The sequence below is a fragment of the Myotis davidii genome, unplaced genomic scaffold (genome assembly GCF_000327345.1).
Source record: "Myotis davidii unplaced genomic scaffold, ASM32734v1 scaffold112, whole genome shotgun sequence".
In the NCBI taxonomy this organism is placed as follows: domain Eukaryota; kingdom Metazoa; phylum Chordata; class Mammalia; order Chiroptera; family Vespertilionidae; genus Myotis; species Myotis davidii.
The window spans coordinates 2,313,059-2,330,623 of record NW_006284838.1 but is presented as its reverse complement, the minus strand read 5'-3'; the positions used below and the strand labels follow the sequence as shown (position 1 = coordinate 2,330,623).

At 39.8% G+C, this 17,565-nt stretch overlaps 1 protein-coding gene across 1 annotated transcript; it reads right to left on the bottom strand.

Moving 5' to 3' along the window:
* Nucleotides 1–327: 327 nt before the first annotated feature.
* DYDC1 (DPY30 domain containing 1) lies at nucleotides 328–14,430 on the bottom strand. The gene is made up of 6 exons (XM_006755069.1): nucleotides 14,284–14,430; nucleotides 13,678–13,779; nucleotides 6,982–7,071; nucleotides 1,358–1,436; nucleotides 800–888; nucleotides 328–357 (listed from the first exon to the last, which is right to left on the bottom strand). The coding sequence occupies exons 1-6, from the start codon at nucleotides 14,428–14,430 to the stop codon at nucleotides 328–330; spliced, it is 537 nt and encodes a 178-aa protein (XP_006755132.1).
* Between the last annotated feature and the right edge of the window lie 3,135 nt (nucleotides 14,431–17,565).

Here is a 17,565-nt window from a genome sequence, read left to right as displayed (position 1 = left end):
ACCCAGGGTCAAGTGAGAGCAGCAGCCCCTTCCTTTATTCACGATGACTTTCCTCGCGGGCAATCTCCTCCTCACATTCTCTCAGTTTCTCTCTCATTTGCCTCTTTTGGTTGTTTGGGGAATTTATCCTGTTCTCTCAATGGAATCATATGAATGACCAGTTGCATAGCGGCTCCAAAGGAGTATTTTGAGACCACCGCTTATAGAGCTGTCTTGAGGGGGGAGGGGGAGGCAGTTCAAGTTTGAAAGCAAAAACTACAGTTGGATACTTCGTATTTTGAAACTTGAAACAAGCAGAAAAATTTATTACTCTTAGCTTGGTTGATCCTACAAATCTTGATCAATGTTTAAGGCAACCTAAAAGCAAAATTTAAAAAAAAATTGCTTTAATACAAGTAGAACAGCGAAAGTATATGAGTCAAAGAAAATGGAGTTCAGGAAATTTCCATGTGACTATGTAAATGAAGCTTTTTCATAATTTCAAATTATTTCAAATAAAATCCAAATTCAACATAACGGTGCACAGCAGGCACACTGTTACCTCAGCACAAGCTTCCATCAGGGCTGACACCTCTGGAAGGAGCCAGACGCATGCCCACCCTCGCCTGGTGGCCAGCTGCACGCGTTCACAAAAGGGCAGAGGGCCAACTAGGGGTACAGTCAGCACCCTATTAGGGAACTGGTTTTCTTTCTATGGAGCAAAAGACCGATTTGCCAGCCAGTCCTGGTTTCATATGCACAAGGCTTCCCACAGTGAAAAAATGTGGCTTTCACCAAACCCTCCCATGAGGATACTTACATCCGATAGTACGGGCTCATCAAGTTCTTCTACTCGGCTCAAGTTAGGCGCCCCATAGCGGTCACTGATCTCCGCTAGCGTCTTGGCTGCTGCTTCTGCTGCTGCTGCTGCGGCCGCCTCCTGCAACCAAAAATGCATTTTTACTTTTAAAGGGTTTCAAAATGAATACATCTGGGCAGAAACTTCTGAATTACACCATCAAAATTCAGCATTTTTAATTAATGAAATGAACCAAGATCTGTTAATGACAAGAGAATTCTAGGAATAGATGCTAAACTTGCATAGAAATATATTCAGAAATTTCAAGTATGCCACTGCAAGTAATCACAGGGTCAATGTCTCGCATTATTCTGGTTTTTAGAAACACAAACTGAATGTACAATTTTTATCCACTTTGAGATTTTTGCTATAAAATTTAAGCACACCATATCTGTGGCTTGTTATTACTAGAATTTATATCTGGCCTATCAATTTTGATAATCTCCTTGTTAAACATTTAGCTACTAATGCATCAGAATTAAGCTTTAAATTCCAGGACATTCGTTTATTTCACAGAACATAGAATAACTTTTTCTCTCACCTCTGAAAGTGAACCGCCTTCACCCTTGGCTAGATTTTCCATATGCATTCTCATCTCCTGTAACACATAAAAAAAGAAAAATACTTTGAATATGTTTTTCATTTTGATTACACATTTACTCTTCAAGAATTTTTACTTTTACAAAATGCTATGATCAATTTAACAGTGAAGAGGGTATCACTCTTAAAGAAATGTTTTGAACGCAATTAACACAAAACTGCCAGCAGGTTCATCTAATACTCTATACTAATAGAAGATGACAATCTTTTGTTTACAATTAAATATAATTGTTTTTAATTCTTTATTAGTTAAGGTATTACAAATGTGTCCTTATCCCCCCCCATTACCCCTCCCCCCAACTCATGTTCTCATCCCCCTGTTGTCCGTGTCCATTGGTTTGGCTTATCTGCATGCATTCAAGTCCTTTGGTTGATCTCTTCCCCTTACTCCCTCCCTCCCCTACATTCCCTCTGGGGATTGATAGCCTGATCGCTGTTTCTCTGTCTTTGGATCTGTCCCTGTTCATCAGTCTATGTTGTTCTTTATAATCCACAAATGAGTGAGATCATGTGAGATCGCTGTTTCTCTGACTGGCTTATTTCATTTAACATAATGCTCTCCAGTTCCATCCATGCTGTTGCAAAAGGCACGAGTTCCTTCATTTTTACCGCACCATAGCATTCCATCGTGTAGATGTACCACAGTTTTCTAATCCACTCATCTGCTGATGGGCACTTAGGCTGTTTCCAAATCTTAGCTATGGTGGATTGGGCTGCTATGAACATAGGGGTGCATATATCCTTTCTGATTGGCGTTTCTGGTTTCTTGGGATAAATATAATTTTTTAAAAAATGAAATGGGCTGAGCATTAAGCCTGAAGCCAGATCATTAGCAGATATAAAAAGTGACAAAACAAAAAAGTGTAATAAGCTCTTAGAAGAGGAGATTTTAGAGAGAACTTGCCGTTAAGTAGAATTGTACACATAGTAAGAAAGAGGTGAATATTTCTGAAGGAATTAATGTGGCCCAAGTCACTATCCAAGGTGAGCATCCTCTTACAGCCCGAGCAATGCGCTCTGTAGTGCTCTGAACACATGGGCGGCCTGCTTCTAACCAACCAGGCCTAGCAATGGCCTCTGTATTCTAAGCCAGCTGATCCTGAGCTGATTCATCTTGGCTGTTCAAAGTTCAGCAATCTCATGACCCGCAATTATAGGGGACACATCTGGTACATTTCTTAAGGCCATTCCATCCTCCTGTAACACCTTAGCCCGCCACCTGGCTATAGTGGGAAAGTCCATGTTCTCATAGGACCTTGCCCGCAGCCAGGGGATGAATACTTGACACAAATGGAGCCAGTCAGACTCCTTCCCCAAGATGCTTTTCTCAACTGAAACCAAAAAAGGAATCCACTCTTCTAAGAGGGTAGGAGCTACAACATAATGAGACCTGAGAGCCTTTATGGACCAGGTGCCTCCCCGATGCGCAGCAAACCAGGCCAGTGAGAGAGCCTGAAGCCGAGGGCCAGAGGACAGCAGAAGTGAGAACCCAGGTAGCATGTGACTCTCGGGCTACCAAGAGTCTGGAAGGCCCAATAGTACCAGAGCCCCTCAGAGTTCAGTTGCAAAACCCTTCCTTCAACCCAGGATCCTTCCAATAAATGTCCTTTTGCAAATGACAGTTTAAGTTGTATCCCTGCAGCCGCCAGAAGGCCAGGGTGAAAAGACAAAAGGACTCATCTCCAAGCAATGGGTAAGGCAGGGGTGCTTTGCATGAGAGAGGGGAGGGGTGATAAGCAGTAGAAATATGGATTATTGAAGTTATTGTGGCCCTGGTCACCAGGTCTGATGATGCCTGCAGATACTAAATAATGAGAGTAGCCCTTATGGAGCCACAAAACGGATTGGAAACCTTCCTATAAATCATAGACTTTCAATAAGTCAAATATAGTGTGAGCCCTGAGAAAAAAGACACCAAGTAAGAAGGGCTTCTGGTGGCTCACTGGGCTCAAATTTTTAAAAACAGAGCCTAGAAGCCATTTCTGGGGCCTCTCATGCAAACTGCACTTCATGGAGAAGCTCATGCTGAACTGTGTGCCTCTGCACTCAGCTGCCTCCCTGCACTGTGTTCCTGCTATCTGAGCCAGCCCTTATAAGAGTTTCCTGGAATTTTATTTCAACCAATAGGACTAAGGCTTTCCCTATGCCATGGAGCAGTGCAGTCCCAACCAATCAGAGAAACTTTAGTCTAACCAATCAGGACAGTGCCTTTTGGACCAATTAAACTATGAGGATTTGGAGTCCTCATTTGCACAAGGACAGTCCAGTCAGGGACCAGGGGCGGGGACTTCTGTCTGAATAAGCCAGCTCCCCTCTGTCTGGGAAAGCCTTTCCACCCATGCACCTCTGTGTCTGAGCTGAAACACTGAAAGGTGTAAGCCAGAGCAGAGTGAGGCAGAGGATGCACAGCTGTCTAGCTGAAGAGAGGCTGGCCCCACACCTGCTCTAGAGCTGTGCTGTTTTCACATCCGTGCGGAATCACAGCTGAGCTGTTTTGCACTGAATGAACTTCCCTTTTTCACTGCGACCCAAATTGGGGATTCTTGTTGGTATTGAATTGCTGCAAATGACCATTGCTTGACAATAGCATCTTGATCAAAATACTTTCAATTCTCTGATCATTTTGATCACTGTCTTCTTGATATTCTTTTTTAACTTCTTCTGTGTGTTTTTAAAGGTTTTTTATTGATTTTTAGAGACAGAGGAAGTAAGAGGGAGAGAGAGTAAAACATTGATATGAGAAGAACATCGATCGGCTGCCTCCTGAATACACTCTACCAGGGATCAAGTCCGCAACCCATGAATGTGCCCTGACTGGGAATCGTACCAACAGCCTTTCAGTGCACTGGGCAATGCCCAAGCAACTAAGCCACACTGGCCAGTGTTAATTCAAATGAAAATCTAGCTGATGCCACTCCAGCTAGTGTGGCCACATGGGACACATTTTGGAGGAGGGGAGCATTTCTGGGACTTACAAAATTGCACCTGCCAACCACCATTAGCTTAGTTTCACTGCACACCTCCCACCTGATAACTTCTCTCGCACTAACTTATACTTCAGAGTCCTCTGATTCAAAAGCCCTTCTCTGGGCTCCATGGCGGGGGGGGGAGTGTTTTTTAATTGTTTTTTTAAAAATATAGATTTTATTGATTTCAGAGAAGAGCTGGAATTACATGTCTCTTTCATTTGATGTTTCTTTTAAAAATATTTTTTTATTGCTTTCAGAGAGGAAGGGACAGGGAGAGAGAGATAGAAATCGATAATGAGAGAATCATTGATTGGCTACCTCCTGCACACCTCCTACTGGGAATGCTGCAACCCAGACATGTGCCCTGACAGGGAATGGAACCATGACCTCCTGGTTCATAGATTTGACTCTCAACCTCTGAGCCATGTTGGCCAGGCTGAAAAAAGTATTTAATCATCAGATTAAAAGGCCAAAAATATTAGCAATGGTGGAGATAAGTTAAGCAATAGGTTCATATTTAGCACTTAAGATATCATTTCAGCAACATCATCAATGTACAAGTTATAAACTAGAATTGTTTTTATTATTCAATGTAACTGTACTAGTGAATGACAGCCCTGCTGAGGAGAGTAACCTTGGTTTAGGTCGGTGATGGCAAACCTCTGACACGCGAACTCATTTTTTTGGTTGATTTTTTTTTGTTAAATGGCATTTAAATATATAAAATAAATATCAAAAATATAAGTCTTTGTTTTACTATGGTTGTAAATATCAAAAAATTTCTATATGTGACACGGCACCTGAGTTACGTTAGGGTTTTTCAAAATGCTGGCACGCCGAGCTCAAAAGGTTTGCTATCACTGGTTTAGGTCCTTGCTTTTCAGCACTTTGAGTATTTCCTGGCCAATTCCTTCCGGCCTACAAAGTTTCTGTTGAGAAATCAGCTGACCATCTTATGGTAACTAACTGCCTTATAGGTAACTAACTGCTTTTCTCTTGCTGCTTTTAAGATTCTCTCTTTGTCTTAAACCTTTGGCATTTTCATTATGATGTGTCCTGGTGTGGGTCTCTTTGGGTTCATCTTGTTTGGGACTCTGTGCTTCCTGGACTTATATGTCTATTCCTTTTGCCAAGTTAGGAAAGTTTTTAGTTCTTATTTTTTTCAAATGGGTTTTCAATCCCTTGCTCTCTCTCTCCTGCTTCTGGTCCCTATGATACAAATGCTGTTATGCTTGATGTTGTCCAGAGGCCCCTTAAACTATCCTCATTTAAATTTTTTTCTGTTGATGTTTTGATTGGTAAAATTATACTTTACCTGACTTTTAAATTTTCAGTTTGATTATTGACTTTACTTGAAGAAAATTACTTTGAAAAATCTAAATTAAAAACATGAAAGTATTTTAAAAGACAATTAGGTTGAATATGTTGTAAGAATTGATAATGTTTTATTAATATATTAAAAGACAAAACCCCCAAAACATGAATTTTAAAAAGTGCATATAAGTGCAATAAAAGTTAAGTCCTGGCCAGTGTTGTTAAGTGGTTAGAGTTCAGGCTCAATTCTTGGTCAAGGTCACATACTTGGGTTGTAGGTTTGATCCATGGCCCAGTCTTGGACATATGTGTATGTGTGCATGCATATCAGTGTGCCCTATTATACTCAGACTAAGCATCAGCATTTATATATTTTAAAATTATGTATAAGGCTTTGGTTTACCCTTTTTAAAACTCATCTTTTTTTTATTCAATTCATCGTCCAACTTTTTAAAACTTGCTTTAAGTAATGATGCTCTCATCTAAGCTGCTAATGTAGATATTCTATAAAACCTGCTTCTGTTTTATTATTATTATTATTATTATTATTATTATTATTATTATGGAATAGGAGAGTAACATTTACATCACAGATATGAGCTATATGCATACAATATGAAATATCCAGTTAAAAAGTGTAATTCAGTCACTCAGAAGTTTGGTCTCTATAACACATACTTTGGGGATACCAGAGGACACTGGCCAAACTAGAGGCTTAACATTTTATATGAATACAGTAACCAGAGATGAACTTTTTTATTTAAGCTACTGCATAGTTTATTTACTAAAAGACATGAAAAACATCCATAGTAATAACATTTAAATGTAAATTATCATTGATAATACATCTAACAAAAACAAGAGAGATGCATTACTATGTTAGAGGTCAGTATATTCTTGATATTACAAAGAGCCTGACCTTCAACATCAACCACTATAATAAGAAACAACCAACTCTTATATCACTATTACAATATTATTAATATCACTATTATAAAACAGCTCACAAGGCAGTTTTGCACACACAATCTTATTTGATCTTAAAATGATCCAGTAAGATATTGCTAAAAATAACATACTGTTATCTTTATTTTTCCAAAAGGTAAACTGAGATGAAGAGGGTTCTAAGATTTGCTTAAGTCGCACAGCTGTGTGGCAGGTCTTTAGACTATGAATCCCATGATATAGCATTGAGAAAGAACAGCTTGGGGATTCTAAGAGGTTTTAAATAAAACAGACAATTATGAAACTTCAAATTACCTTCTCTAATTGTTCTTGAGCTCTCTGTTGTTCTATTCTCTGCCTCTCTTTCTCTTGCATTTCTAACTCCAGCTGTAAGGCCAGCTGTTGCTGAATATTCAGAAAAAAAAGTAAGTCATGTTAGAGTCAGATCAATTGCAGGGGATTAACTGTATCACTCTGAAATGTCCCAGGATAATTAAGTTTATATCTACCTAAATTTCAAAAACTTACAAAAATAAATTATCACAGCCACTGTTAATAATCTGGCTTTTACAAATATTTCCTGAAATATAAAATAAAAAGGAATCTTCCTTAACTGCTAATTTAGAGAAACACAATATGTACAAAACCAAGTCACTTTCTCTGTTCTTCTTGAAGCAACAAATAAGATTGCAGTAATTTTTTCAGATGAAATCTTATTAAGCATAGCTGGATGGGTCTTCAAACAACCAAAACTTGATTGCAGAGGTGGATGAGAAACTCCTAAGTATACTATCTGAAACCATTGATAACCAACAATATATTTGGTTCCAACTCAACATATATGACCCATTAGCATAGGGTCAGCAACCTAAATTGTGTGGGCCAAATCTGACCCAACTCCTGTGTTTGCACAGCCCTAAAGCTAAGAACGGTTTGTATATTTTTCAATGGTTGAAAAATATCAAATAAAAATAAAAATAATAAAAATCATGTAAAATTCCAATTTTAGTGTCTATAAATTAAGTGCGATTGAGACACTGTCATGGTCACTCCCTTGACTACTGGCTTTCGCGCTACTACAGCACAGTTGAGCAACGGAGACCATAGATGGCGCTCTCATCACTTTGCATCGCTGCTCAGCTCACCACAGCTCACGGTCTCTTGATTATACCTCAACAGTTTTGCAGGGCCATGGTCTCACTGCGATATTTATGTTTAATCAGTTTATACCCATCATGTAAAGACAAGAAGTGAATTTTGAATGTTGCCCTTTTAAGACACAGTAGAGAATGGGTTATTTAATTATCAAATTAAATGACAAAGGATCATGTTTTTGTTTTGTTGTTTTTTAAGTACATTTTTATTGATTTTTGAGAAGGGAGCAGGAGAGAGAAAGATAGAAACATCAATGATGAGAGAAAATCATTGATCTGCCTCCTGCACGCACCACACTGGAGAGCGAGCCCCCAACCCTTGACTGGAATCAAACCCGGGACTCTCCAGTCTGCAGGCCGACGCTCTATCCACTGAACCAAACCAGCTAGGGGATGGATGGTGTTTTTAAGCAGTGGACACTATACTAAAAGAATATAGTAAGTATCAATATTACCAGGTTAAGCACTCATCACAATATTATCAGCTCACACAAGAGCAAAGGTCAGAAATATTTTAAAAGTTAAGACAAGTATTTCATCACAACAGAATTTCTTTACAAAATTAAAAATGAAAATGAGGCTACAATAAAAGTAAGTTTCTAAGTGGCTCATTTGTTAGTCAAGTAAAGAAACATATTTTCCTAGCGATATTTAATTAAAACATGCTTGACTTCAGTGTCCGGAAAAACAAGCTTACTTAACATTTTTAGCCTTTGGGAGAGAACAGTTGCTCACAGAGCTGGTGACATTGGGAGCAGCATCAATAGTCAATTAAACACAATGATTCTGAGTGGTTGTCCTTAGCTCTTGATGGGTAAACAAATGTTCCCAACGCTGCTCAGTCGTTGCTTATTCAAGGAGTCAGTGCTGAGTCTAAAGAGACTGGAAAATCAGCCACTGTGAATAGTTTTCATGGGACAACTACAAGCAATAATTTTTTTCATAGAAGTAGAGAAGCATTAATTCAGTACAACCAGAAGTGAAATCTGCTAAGATGTGTTACAACAAATGATGATAAAAATACGTGTGGAACCATGGAACAGAAAAAGGCTTAGTTGGACAAATTTACAAAGCTGCTGAAAATAGTGTTTAAAGCCTGTGAGAATTCATTGTATTCAGCTACTGTGCAGAAAATACTTGAATCTATCATGCATATTGAGCCAGTAATGTCAACAATGTCCTACATTCACTCTTATGAACATCATCATCAGTCCTCTACATATTTTTGTCAGAAACAGGAGCTGAGTAAATCTTGACTCACCCTACCACACCAGTTTCCTGGATTAACAGTGGGAATGCTTTACTATAAATTTTTACTATAAAAGTTCCAAGATGGAACTTTTTCTGAATGAGAAGAACCATTCTTAACCACAATTATCAAAAATTAAATGGCTCTGGCCATTAGCTTTTTGCTGCAGACTTAATAATGTTTTTTAATCAATTCAACTTAAATTTTAAGGCAAAACGGTACTTATATGTAAAACTTCCATTGCAGAAAAATCACTTTAACAATTAATGTGTGACTCCCAATGGCTAGCTGCTTTATATACTGCCAGTGCTGACCAAAACAAACCAACAAAACAAGGCCCCCATTCCCACACAAAGGTGCAGCAGATGTATCTTCCAAGCACGAACTATAGTTCCAGAGTGTTGTTAGGCCAGGATGTAAATAAAAAGGAAATTTTCATATTTCAAAACCCATTTAACTGTGTCATGAGAAGCTCTTACCTTCAAATGGAAGTGACTAATCTACAAGACAATGAGATGCTAAAAAGCAAATATCAAGAGAATTCTACAAATGCCTTCCAAGAGACGAATATGCTCAAAATTATATGTACATGGATTGATATCAATATTTGGCAGGACCTATGTGTGAAAAGATACTTTCAAAGATAATACATAAAATCTCATTTCAGATCAGCACTAACAGATGAACATTTTCAATCAACTTTGATGATAAAAAAAACATTAACTTTGAACTCCAACTAAATGAAATGTTATCTTTATCAAAAGAATTTAATTATTCTCAGTAGTAAGCTTATATTACAAAAAAATTCTATTCAAATATTATTATTTCATCAATAAAACATTTGTGGAAATTTGTTTTCTCACTTGCTATATCTACGTAATACACCATACTATCTACATAATATCTTCAATTTTGCCTCTAGAGTATCTACCTTTGCAGAATTTGTCAACCTCTAAGTTAGAAAATAAATTCTCACCATCGATCCAGCGCTAATTAATAAGGTCAGCCTATTGAGCATTTTAAAACTACATTTTTTAAATAATACACTTTGACAAACAGAGATAATGAACAGTGATTAATACCTATTCACAAAGAGCTGTTAAGAGTAGTGTCTTCACATTCCTACATTCTCCCCACTAAGATAAGTAGCTGAAATGCAGGAACATATCATTCAATCAACATTCAGACATTGGCAGAGGAAGTGCAATGACTAAACTCTCAATGATAATGCAAAGTGCGGTTGTTAAATACCAACCAGTGTCTGAACATTCTCGGGATATTTTCAAAACCCAATTCCTTTCTTCACACAAAGGAAGTAAAATCATCAGGAAGATATTCAGACAAAACAGAGCAAACAAAAAACAGCTTTTACTTACAAAATAAGTTCTTTAGTAGAAAACAGCAATCCAAATACTAGCCTGTTCACACCTAACTTTTCAAGTAATTCCAAGTCATTATTACTACTATGAGAACACCTGCTCTTGCAATCAACAGGTAGGTGACCAGAGATCTGAACACCAGCTCACTTGATTCAGGGGGTATGGAGAGGCCTCCCTGCTTCTCTTCATCTCGATTTTCAAAACCCAATTCCTTTCTTCACACAAAGAAAGTAAAATCATTAGAAAGATATTCAGACAAAACAAACAAAAAACAGCTTTTACGTTTCTTTAGTAGAAAACAGCAATACAAATACTAGCCTGTTCACACCTAACTTTTCAAGTAATTCCAAGTCAGTATTATTACTATGAGAACACCTGCTCTTGCAATCAACAGGTAGGTGACCAGAGATCTGAACCCCAGCTCACTTGATTCAGGGGAGAGCCTCCCTGCTTCTCTTCATCTCAGCCTCACTCTCTTAAGCTTTTCTCTGTTGGTCCATCTCTCCATGCGTCCCTTCTTCTTTCTAATACACTTTGACAAACAGAGATAATGAACAGTGATTAATACCTATTCACAAAGAGCTGTTAAGAGTAGTGTCTTCACATTCCTACATTCTCCCCACTAAGATAAGTAGCTGAAATGCAGGAACATATCATTCAATCAACATTCAGACATTGGCAGAGGAAGTGAAATGACTAAACTCTCAATGATAATGCAAAGTGCGGTTGTTAAATACCAACCAGTGTCTGAACATTCTCGGGATATTTTCAAAACCCAATTCCTTTCTTCACACAAAGGAAGTAAAATCATCAGGAAGATATTCAGACAAAACAGAGCAAACAAAAAACAGCTTTTACTTACAAAATAAGTTCTTTAGTAGAAAACAGCAATCCAAATACTAGCCTGTTCACACCTAACTTTTCAAGTAATTCCAAGTCATTATTACTACTATGAGAACACCTGCTCTTGCAATCAACAGGTAGGTGACCAGAGATCTGAACACCAGCTCACTTGATTCAGGGGGTATGGAGAGGCCTCCCTGCTTCTCTTCATCTCGGCCTCACTCTCTTAAGCTTTTCTCTGTTGGTCCATCTCTCCATGCGTCCCTTCTCCTTCTTTCATCCGTGTCTGCCCACCAGTCCACTTCTTTGACCATAAAATCTTTTGCAGATTTCATTGTATCTTTCACTCTCAATACAATGCTTAGGGCTTGATACACAGCGATTGCTTTATATGCGGATTGCTTTATTCTGATCAATACAGTACATGCAATCAACAGGTAGGTGACCAGAGATCTGAACCCCAGCTCACTTGATTCAGGGGAGAGCCTCCCTGCTTCTCTTCATCTCAGCCTCACTCTCTTAAGCTTTTCTCTGTTGGTCCATCTCTCCATGCGTCCCTTCTTCTTTCATCCGTGTCTGCCCACCAATCCACTTCTTTGACCATAAAATCTTTTGCAGATTTCATTGTATCTTTTACTCTCAATATAATGCTTAGGGTTTGATACACAGCGGATTGCTTTATATGCGGATTGCTTTATACTGATCAACACAGTACCGCTTGAGAAATGTTTGATTTCCAGTATTGACAAATTTTATCTAGGTAAGCTGAAGTAGATGAGTTCATGAAAGTTAAGTATCTCCTCATTCATGTTGTAATTTGTCTTGGGGAAGAACTGTGAGAAGTTCTCCTTATTCTGATAGATGGGGAACAGACAGCAGCCATAGGAGCTGCTAAGAGGAAGGGCAGGTCCTCACTCCACGTGGAGCTACTGCAGCAGATGCGTGTCTGCTTGAATGGTCGTTTGATGTCCAACTCGACAGTTAGCAATTTCCCCACAACAATAAGCCAAAGGACTGAAAAATGGAGGCTCATACATGGTAATATTTTCAGCAGCCATAGCCATCAAAGGTGCCTAGAATGTTCTACCCACTATGAAGAATGGGAGATTAGGTAAAAAAAAAAAAAAAAAGCTAGTTTCCATGTCTATATTTAACTTTTTAGCCACACACCTAAATAACTGACTTTTCCCTTTTTAAATGCGTAGACCTGAGTTAAGACTCTAGAGTTAAGTATTATAAGGTAGAACTATAGGGGTGGCTTCAGTTTAGTTGCGAGTCTTTCCATAAATTAAATTAGTCCAGAAGCCACTCTGGAACTTTCCCCTGTATAGGTAATACTCCATGACCCATCCTCCAACTATTCTCCTACCAGCATCTCCAGTTCCCCAATCCTATTACCCCAACCTGCTTCAGTCAAAGGGTCTGCCTAGGTGCAGAAAACCACCTAACCACAAAGTCAAATCAGATGGAAACTATAAATGCTTGGTCTCCAACTATATCAGAGTACTTGACGCTACCAAGTAATGCGAAGTTTCTCTGCCAATCTCCAAGGCCACCAGTTCAAACCTTCACCACTCTCCCAGACCTTCCTTACCACCTCATTCTTGAAAGGTGATCATGGTTCCTTCTTCACAAAGAAGAAAGTCACACAGAAGCTGCTTGCAACGTTGTGCCACAAAACCAATACACCGCATGTACCTACGCCATCCTCTCCTCTTTCCTTAAATCAAGGGATCAAAGAAGTGCCCTTCTACCTGCCTAACCTATGTTCCAGGCTCACTTTCCTTTTTTCTCCATGGAGAGCTCACTCTAGAAATCACCCCCTCTATTTCTTATCAACCACTCACTCCCTTTCCACTAAGTTCCTTAAAAAAGAAAAGGAAAAAGGGGTTCTCCATGGAGAGCTCACTCTAGAAATCACCCCTTCTATTTCTTATCAACCACTCCCCTTCCACTATGTTCCTTAGAAAAGAAAAGGAAAAGGGGAAAAATAAAATGTCCTTCCCTGAAAATCTGCTTGAAAGCATTACTAATCCTCGCCCTCTCCCCTGCTATACCCACCCCACCCACACTGCTCCCACCACAGTCCCACTAGTGGCCTTGAGTGAGCACTTTGAGGTCCTGTCCCACTCAACCAGCCAACAGGTGGTTGAGCACAGAGGGCTCACTGAGACCCTCTCCCCTTGGCTTCCGTGAGAGCCCGCTCTCTGGGTTCCCTCCTGCCTCGCTGCCGCTTCTCCAGCGAAGACAACGCATGCACAGCGATGAAGATATAAGAAAACCATATGGAAGTAACCAGAGGTGGGGAGTCTTTCAGCACGTGGGCTGCACCACGCCGAGGCTGGCAGGGCCAGTTCCGTGGCCTCTGGCTCTCTCACTTTCTCACCTGCTGAAACATGAGCTCCTCCGCTTTGAGCCTCTCCAGCCGCTCCTGCTCCAGCCGGGCTACTTCCCTTTCATGCTGCAGGTCGGCCATTTCCTTTTGTCTCTAGCATTGTTTAAAAACAGAATCCCATGGCTAATGAACACCACTTGCAAAAACAATTTGGAAAGCATCTTAATCACCAGCAGTTGGGAAAGGATTAAGTAAAGTATAGTCTCTTGAAAACTGTCTAATAATTTGGGAAAGCTGTATAATAATGCGGGAAGGTCTGTGTTTTACTTGAAAACTGTGTAATAATTTGGGAAAATATGTGTTTTATTTGAATAACGAGCACAGAGTTAAAATTATACATTGAATAGAATCATAATTATGTACAATAATCTACAGACAAATGTTTAGAAAAAAGACTAGAAGAAATACTTAAAAATATAAGTAGTGGTCATCTTTGGGAATTTTCTCCTTTCTACTTTTTCATGTTGTCCAAGTTTTTGTGAAATAAACACACTATTTTTATAATAGAAAACAATAATAACAAACTCTTTTAGAAAGCAGACAAAGGGGACCAATTATTTTACTCTTCTACATTTCTAAAAGAAGATCCCTACTTACCAGCTCCTCCATGGTCACATTTTCCTTATACTTATACATCCACAATGCTAGATATTCTATTGGGTCCACTGGGCGATGTTTTGCCACTTCCGCAAGACCTTGAGTTAGACATTTCCCAAGGTGCTTTTGAAGATATGCTGACTCCATTTCTAACTCCAAACTTCTAAAAGATGTTTTTGCATTAATGCCGGAAATTTTCAATGAAGGCACAATAAAAGTAGAGTCCAGTGAGGCCAACAAAGCATTCCATCCTGTCACCAGTCATGGGCACCTCACATCATGATGGCACAAGCAAGCTGGCCCCTGGAACCTTCTAATGGTTTCCCAAAAAAGGCTCCACAGAAGTCATTACAACTAAAATAGTTTTAAAATCCCGAAGAGCCCTCAAGTCCAAGAGCAGAAGAGGGGTACTGTCAGTATTGATTGTGAGAGGACTCTGTGCCAAGCAATGTATGTCTCACCTAATCCTCACAACATACCTAAAAAATGGATGTCATTTTTCAGATGAGGAATCCCAGGCACAAAAAGCCTAAGTGAAGAGTCTAGGACCACACAGGTGGCACATGGGAGAGGTGGGATTCATACCCAACTCCTGACTCCAGAGTCATCACCCTAATGTCTGTACTAAGATGCTCCTCCCAGGCCATGGGAATCATTTTTAGAGAACATCACAACAGTCCACCTCAAAAACAAAAACAAAAACAAAAGATTTCTTGAATTGACAAGTCCAAAGAATAAAAAAATTAAACTTTCAGAGAATACCATATGAGGCTCCTGACACCTTTGAAGCTCACCTCCAGACAACTCTTCTGCCCAACATAGCCTGGGCTCTGGCTACACTGAACACCCCACCATTCTGCTGATCTCATCTTGCACATTGCCATCTCCATGACTTTTGTACATGATGATGCCTCCCTCCCTCTCAGCTTCGACAGTATCTCCTCACCTGCACGAAACAGACCATCTCTCCTTCCCTGAGCTTTCCCAGCAAAGCACAGACATTCCTCCTTCCCCAAGCAGATCACACACTGAGAATTGTCTGTCTATACAAGTGTCTGTCCTCCCACTAAGTGACAAGCTCCTCTAGCTCCTCCAGGAGTGTTTGAATCACAGGCTGACACAGCCGGTTCTCCATCGTGGCAAATGCATGAGTTCTCTACTCTCCCAGTCTATCAGTTATGAAGATGGACAGGGATAACCTTAAACCAGGTATTTTTAAAAGAAAGAAATGTGGCAACCATTATATCTCAGATGCTATGAAAAAACTGATCACCCTCAAATTATCCTTATGGAATCCACACTCTGCTGGATATATATAAAATACTATTTTTCAATTATAGTTGGCAGTCAGTACTATTTTGAATTAGTTGCAGGTGTACCGCATAATGGTTAGACAATTATATCATTTACAAAGTGATCCCCCAGGGACTCTAGTACCCTTCTGGCACCATACATAGTTATTAAATATTATTGACTGTATTCCCTATGATGTACTTTGCATTTCTGTGACAACTTTGTAATTACTCATTTGTACTTCTTAATTCCTTCAACCTTTTTCACTCAGCTCCCTAATCCCCCTCCCATTTGGCATATCCATATCTACCTATATACATAGATATACATCTATAGTTATCTATATAGCAATATCTATGCATACAGACACTGAGTACCTATTATATGTCAGGCATGAGTATTATAGAGGGTAGAATGCCAGTGTGTCTAGACCTGTCCCTAGACAAATGCACCTAACATTTTGCAAAAACGTTTTCAAATTACTAGAGGGTATAATGATAAGTGAAGTAAGTTCAGACAGAGAAAAACAAATATCATATGGTTTCACTTACATGTGGAATCTGAAAAACAAAACAAAAACAGACTCACAGAAGCAGAGACCAAACTGACGGTTACCAGATGAGAGTAGGAGGGACAGATGAAAAGGGTGCAGAACATAGTCAATAATATTGTGATAACTTTGCACCATGACAGATGGTTACTAGACTTAGTGTGGTGATCACAGTGCAAGGTATAAGAATCCGGAATCACTATATTGTACACCTGGAGTTAATATAATATTATATTTCAACTATACTTAATTTTTTTAAAAAAAATGACCTCCTGAGATTCATCCGTAGACCCCAATATGGCTCTCCATACTATGGTGGTGAGAGTACAAAATGGAATAATCCCTAAGAAGAGGAATTTGGCAACATCTACAGTTACACGTGCATTTACTCTTTGCCCACCCAGTCTCACTTGTGGAACCCTAGCTTACAGAAAGATGAAGTCAAATATACACGTGGTTATTTTGCACCAGTACTTAGAATGCCCAAACTGGAACCCCATCCGAAGGTCATCATCCAGGGGCTGGTGAGATACAGCAACGCAGTGGGCGGCTGCGCAGATATAAAGGGAGATGAGGGAGGTCTTTTTAGACAGGGGGTGACTCTAGGACACAGCGTGGAATGAAATGAAAAACAAGGGGGAGAAAGCGTATGCCACCCTTTGTATTAGCAACCGCCGTGGGGAAAGCAGGTGTGCGCGTGTGCAGGTCAATGGAGTCCAAAAACCTAAAACTCTGACATGGGTGTCTTAACCACACAGAGAAAACCATGATCACAACTGAATTTGGAACACGATATCTTGACTGTATTCCTTCCATGGGATATACTCTAAAACCAAAACTAACTACACTGACATCTCAGTATCATTTCAAGTGGAGTAAGATCAAATAAAGGGTGGGGGCGGGGCGGAGTACGGATTCTTGCTGCTGCTCCATAAAGATAACACACAGGAAGGGGACCGCGGACCTTAATGGAGAAAACCTCTGGCCCAAGAGCGGGGCCCCGCTGAGGGTCAGTCTCATATTGATGGGCGCCTCGCAATAGGGGGGACCCAGGTGAGCCTCCTCACATCGCTCGACATGTTCCCTGTCCCTGAAATCGCCATAATACCCATCCTACGAAGGCTGTTTTAAGGAATGCTATTTTTCATATAAGAAGGCCCCTTCCCACAGAACAGCCGCCTCGAACCAGGAGAAGCTGCTACAAGAAACAGAAAAAGGTCCCTCGCCCGCGCCTGGGGGAAGCCAGCCGGCTGAGTGGGAAAGAAGGGGATTCCGGGAGGTCGTCAGATTTAGCGAATAAAAACACAGATGCCCAGTTAAATTTGAATTTCAGATCAACAACGACTGGTGTTTATCATGCTCTGTTGTACTAAAAAGTTATTCCTTATTTCTCTGACATGCAAGTTTAACTGGGAGTCCGGTGTTCATCGGGCAACCTG